Source organism: Ascaphus truei, chromosome 11 (assembly GCF_040206685.1).
Source record: "Ascaphus truei isolate aAscTru1 chromosome 11, aAscTru1.hap1, whole genome shotgun sequence".
NCBI lineage: Eukaryota > Metazoa > Chordata > Amphibia > Anura > Ascaphidae > Ascaphus > Ascaphus truei.
Genome location: NC_134493.1, coordinates 57,175,015 through 57,180,689, shown reverse-complemented (window position 1 = coordinate 57,180,689; position 5,675 = coordinate 57,175,015). Strand labels below are relative to the sequence as shown.

General features: G+C 62.6%; 1 protein-coding gene across 3 annotated transcripts in view; it reads left to right on the top strand.

The window, feature by feature from the left end:
* The first annotated feature begins 263 nt into the window (after positions 1–263).
* The window catches only part of LOC142463595 (RING finger protein 112-like), a 47,012-nt gene continuing 41,600 nt past the window's right edge, over positions 264–5,675 (top strand). The window contains exon 1 of one of the 3 annotated variants that reach the window (XM_075566545.1): positions 264–565. Coding sequence is in view for 2 of the 3 variants with exons in the window: in XM_075566544.1 (XP_075422659.1) it covers positions 375–565 (191 nt within the window). In the remaining variant the exon portion in view is untranslated. The remainder of the gene's footprint in view (positions 566–5,675) is intronic. The other 2 variants (XM_075566544.1, XM_075566543.1) reach the window with 2 other exon arrangements.

Below are 5,675 nucleotides of genomic sequence, written 5' to 3'. Positions count from 1 at the left end.
AGAGAGACATACACAGAGCGAGGGACAGTCTCACAGAGACATACACAGAGCGAGGGACAGTCTCACAGAGACATACACAGAGGGAGGGTCAGTCTCACAGAGACATACACAGAGGGAGGGTCAGTCTCACAGAGACATACACAGAGGGAGGGTCAGTCTCACAGAGACATACACAGAGGGAGGGTCAGTCTCACACAGAGGGAGGGTCAGTCTCACAGAGACATACACAGAGGGAGGGTCAGTCTCACACAGAGGGAGGGACAGTCTCACAGAGACATACACAGAGGGAGGGAGAGACATACACAGAGGGAGGGACAGTCTCACACAGAGGGAGGGACAGTCTCAGGCAGATACAGGAAGAGAGAGACAGAAACATGGAGAGAGAGGCTGTGACAGGGAGAGACAGACAGAGTGCAGGAGAAATGAATCCACAGAATGCGAGAAAGACAGAAATAGGGAGAGAGACACCCAGGGGAGGAGGCGCAGACACCCAGAGAAGGAAAGGAAGACGGAGACAGCAGAAGAGGAAAATAGACAGACCCTGTGACAAGACCCAAACTTACAGGTGAGAGACAGAGAGAGGCGAGAGAGAGACAGGGGGAGGAGAGGGGAGAGAGAGACAGGGGGAGGAGGGGAGAGAGAGACGGGGAGGAGGGGAGAGAGAGACATGGGGAGGAGGGGGGAGAGAGACAGAGGGAGGAGGGGGGAGAGAGACAGAGGGAGGAGGGGGGAGAGTGACAGGGAGGAGAGGGGAGAGAGACAGGGGAGGAGAGGGGAGAGAGACAGGGGGAGGAGGGGGGAGAGAGACAGGGGGAGGAGGGGGGAGAGAGACAGAGGGAGGAGGGGGGAGAGAGACAGAGGGAGGAGGGGGGAGAGAGACAGAGGAGGAGGGGGGAGAGAGACAGAGGGAGGAGGGGGGAGAGAGACAGGGGGAGGAGGGGGGAGAGAGACAGAGGGAGGAGGGGGGAGAAAGACAGAGGGAGGAGGGGGGGAGAGAGACAGGGGGAGGAGGGGCGAGAGAGACAGGGGGAGGAGGGGGGAGAGAGACAGAGGGAGGAGGGGGGGAGAGAGACAGGGGGAGGAGGGGGGAGGAGAGACAGAGGGAGGAGGGGGGAGAGTGACAGGGAGGAGAGGGGAGAGAGACAGGGGGAGGAGAGGGGAGAGAGACAGGGGAGGAGGGGAGAGAGAGACAGGGGGAGGAGGGGGAGAGAGAGACAGGGGGAGGAGGGGAGGAGAGAGACAGGGGGAGGAGGGGAGAGAGAGACAGGGGGAGGAGGGGAGAGAGAGACGAGGGGGAGAGAGAGACAGGGGGAGGAGGGGGGAGAGAGACAGAGGGAGGAGGGGGGAGAGTGACAGGGAGGAGAGGGGAGAGAGACAGGGGGAGGAGAGGGGAGAGAGACAGGGGGAGGAGGGGGGAGAGAGACAGGGGAGGAGGGGGGAGAGAGACAGGGGGAGGAGGGGCGAGAGAGACAGGGGAGAGAGGGGGAGGAGGGGGGAGAGAGACAGAGGGAGTGAGGGGGAGAGAGACAGAGGGAGGAGGGGGGAGAGAGACAGAGGGAGGAGGGGGGAGAGAGACAGAGGGAGAGGGGGGAGAGAGACAGAGGGAGGAGGGGGGAGAGAGACAGGGAGGAGGAGGGGGGAGAGAGACAGAGGGAGGAGGGGGGAGAGTGACAGGGAGGAGAGGGGAGAGAGACAGGGGGAGGAGGGGGAGAGAGACAGGGGGAGGAGGGGGGAGAGAGACAGGGGGAGGAGGGGGGAGAGAGACAGGGGGAGGAGGGGGGGAGAGAGACAGGGGGAGGAGGGGGGAGAGAGACAGGGGGAGGAGGGGGGAGAGAGACAGAGGGAGGAGGGGGGAGAGAGACAGGGGGAGGAGGGGGGAGAGAGACAGAGGGAGGAGGGGGGAGAGAGACAGAGGGAGGAGGGGGGAGAGAGGACAGAGGGAGGAGGGGGGAGAGAGACAGAGGGACGAGGGGGAGAGAGACAGAGGAGGAGGGGGGAGAGAGACAGGGGGAGGAGGGGGGAGAGAGACAGAGGGAGGAGGGGGAGAGAGACAGAGGGAGGAGGGGGGAGAGAGACAGAGGGAGGAGGGGAGAGAGACAGAGGGGAGGAGGGGTGGAGAGAGACAGAGGGAGGAAGGGGGAGAGAGAGACAGAGGGAGGAAGGGGGAGAGAGACAGAGGGAGGAGGGGGGAGAGAGACAGAGGGAGGAGGGGGGAGAGAGACAGAGGGAGGAGGGGGAGAGAGACAGAGGGAGGAGAGGGGGAGAGAGACAGAGGGAGGAGGGGGGAGAGAGACAGAGGGAGGAGGGGGAGAGAGACAGAGGGAGGAGGGGGGAGAGAGACAGAGGGAGGAGGGGGAGAGAGACAGAGGGAGGAGGGGGAGAGAGACAGAGGGAGGAGGGGGGAGAGAGGGACAGAGGGAGGAGGGGGAGAGAGACAGAGGGAGGAGGGGGGAGAGAGACAGAGGGAGGAGGGTGGAGAGAGACAGAGGGAGGAAGGGGTGAGAGAGACAGAGGGAGGAGGGGGGAGAGGGACAGAGGGAGGAGAGGGGGAGAGAGACAGAGGGAGGAGGGGGGAGAGAGACAGAGGGAGGAGGGGGGAGAGAGACAGAGGGAAGAGGGGGGAGAGAGACAGAGGGAGGAGGGGGGTTAGAGAGACAGGGGGAGGAGGGGGGTTAGAGAGAGACAGAGGAGAGGGGGGAGAGAGACAGGGGGAGGAGGGGGGAGAGAGACAGAGGGAGGAGGGGGGAGAGAGTGACAGGGGGAGGAGGGGGAGAGAGACAGGGGGAGGAGAGGGGAGAGAGACAGGGGGAGGAGGGGAGAGAGAGACAGGGGGAGGAGGGGGGAGAGAGACAGGGGAGGAGAGGGGAGAGAGAGACAGGGGGAGGAGGGGGAGAGAGAGACAGGGGGAGGAGGGGAGAGAGAGACAGGGAGGAGAGGGGGGAGAGAGACAGAGGAGGAGGGGGAGAGTGACAGGGAGGAGAGGGAGAGAGAGACAGGGGGAGGAGGAGGGGAGGAGAGACAGGGGGAGGAGAGGGGAGAGAGACAGGGGAGGAGGGGGGAGAGAGACAGGGGGAGGAGGGGGGAGAGAGGACAGGGGGAGGAGGGGGGAGAGAGACAGGGGAGAGGAGGGGGGAGAGAGACAGGGGGAGGAGGGGGGAGAGAGACAGGGGGAGGAGGGGCGAGAGAGACAGGGGAGGAGGGGGGAGAGAGACAGAGGGAGGAGGGGGGAGAGAGACAGAGGGAGGAGGGGGGAGAGAGACAGAGGGAGGAGGGGGAGAGAGACAGAGGGAGGGGAGAGAGACAGAGGGAGGAGGGGGGAGAGAGACAGAGGGAGGAGGGGGGAGAGACTGAAGGGGAGGAGAGGGGAGAGAGACAGGGGGAGGAGGGGGAGAGAGACAGGGGAGGAGGGGGGAGAGAGACAGGGGGAGGAGGGGGGAGAGAGACAGGGGGAGGAGGGGGGAGAGAGACAGGGGGAGGAGGGGGGAGAGAGACAGGGGGAGGAGGGGGAGAGAGACAGGGGGAGGAGGGGGGAGAGAGACAGAGGGAGGAGGGGAGAGAGAGACAGAGGGAGGAGGGGGGAGAGGGACAGAGGGAGGAGGGGGAGAGAGACAGAGGGAGGAGGGTGGAGAGAGACAGAGGGAGGAAGGGGGGAGAGACAGAGGGAGGAGGGAGGAGGGGGGAGAGGGACAGAGGGAGGAGGGGGAGAGAGACAGAGGGAGGAGGGTGGAGAGAGACAGAGGGAGGAGGGTGGAGAGAGACAGAGGGAGGAGGGTGGAGAGAGACAGAGGAGGAGGAAGGGGGAGAGAGACAGAGGGAGGAGGGGGGAGAGGGACAGAGGGAGGAGGGGGGAGAGAGACAGAGGGAGGAGGGGGGAGAGAGACAGAGGGAGGAGGGGGGAGAGAGACAGAGGGAAGAGGGGGGAGAGAGACAGAGGGAGGAGGGGGGTTAGAGAGACAGGGGGAGGAGGGGGGTTAGAGAGACAGAGGGAGGAGGGGGGAGATAGACAGAGGTAGGAGGGGGGAGATAGACAGAGGTAGGGAGGGGGAGAGAGACAGAGGGAGGAGGGGAGAGAGAGACAGAGGGAGGAGGGGAGAGAGAGACAGAGGGAGGAGGGGAGAGAGAGAGACAGAGGGAGGAGGGGAGAGAGAGACAGAGGGAGGAGGGGAGAGAGAGACAGAGGGAGGAGGGGAGAGAGAGACAGAGGGAGGAGGGGAGAGAGAGAGACAGAGGGAGGAGGGGAGAGAGAGACAGAGGGAGGAGGGGAGAGAGAGACAGAGGGAGGAGGGGAGAGAGAGACAGAGGGAGGAGGGGAGAGAGAGACAGAGAGAGGAGAGGAGGGGAGAGAGAGACAGAGGGAGGAGGGGAGAGAGACAGAGGGAGGAGGGGGAAGAGAGAGAGAGAGGAGAGGAGGAGGGAGAGGAATAGGGGTGAGAGAGAGGGAGGAGGGGAGAGAGGGAGGGGGCGAGAGAGGGGAGGTGAGAGACAGGGTGAGAAGGGGTAAGAAGAGAGAGGGAGGGGGTGAGAAGAGAGAGAGAGGGAGGGCGTGAGAAGAGAGACAGAGGGAGGGGCGTGAGAAGAGAGACAGAGGGAGGGGGTGAGAAGAGAGACAGAGGGAGGGGGTGAGAGAGAGGCAGAGGGAGGGGGTGAGAAGAGAGGCAGAGGGAGGGGGTGAGAAGAGAGTCAGAGGGAGGGGGGTGAGAAGAGAGGCAGAGGGAGGGGGTGAGAAGAGAGACAGAGGGAGGGGGTGAGAAGAGAGACAGAGGAGGGGGTGAGAAGAGAGACAGAGGGAGGGGGTGAGAAGAGAGACAGAGGGAGGGGGTGAGAAGAGAGACAGAGGGATTGGTTGAGAAGAGAGACAGAGGGAGGGGGTGAGAAGAGAGACAGGGAGGGGGGTGAGAAGAGAGACAGGGAGGGGGTGAGAAGAGAGACAGAGGGAGGGGGTTGAGAAGAGAGACAGAGGGAGGGGGTGAGAATAGAGACAGAGGGAGGGGGGTGAGAGACGAGAGAAAGAGGGGAGAGGGGAAAGAGGGAGAAGGGTGACAGAGAGAGAGAGTGGTGAGAGAGACAGAAAGAGAAGGGTGAGAGAGAGACTGAGAGGAGGTGTCAGAGAGACTGGAGAGGAGGGGTCAGAGAGACTGAGAGGTAGGGGTCAGAGAGACTGAGAGGAGGGGGTCAGAGAGACTGAGAGGAGGGGTCAGAGAGACTGAGAGGAGGGGTCAGAGAGACTGAGAGGAGGGGAGTCAGAGAGACTGAGGAGGAGTCAGAGAGACTGAGGAGGAGTCAGAGACAGAGAGACTGAGGAGGAGTCAGAGAGACTGAGGAGGAGTCAGAGAGGACTGAGGAGGAGTCAGAGAGACTGAGAGGAGGGGTCAGAGAGACTGAGAGGAGGAGTCAGAGAGACAGAGACAGGAGAGGGGTCAGAGAGACTGAGAGGAGGGGTCACTATTCTGAGGCCAGAGTCACGTTTAGTATGAATAGCCCAGATAGCTTCAACTCGTTCCTGTTCCAAGCACAAGTACTTTGTCTTTTCTTCACTTTATTGTGGAAAGCATAGATACACAAAGGAACTTGTGGGTGATGGTGTTGTGAGAGAATGTCTCTATAGTGAGTGCGCTTGATAGTAGGGAAAGGTGAAAAGGATGAGGCCTTGCCAGTAGAGCAAATAACAGAAGGTA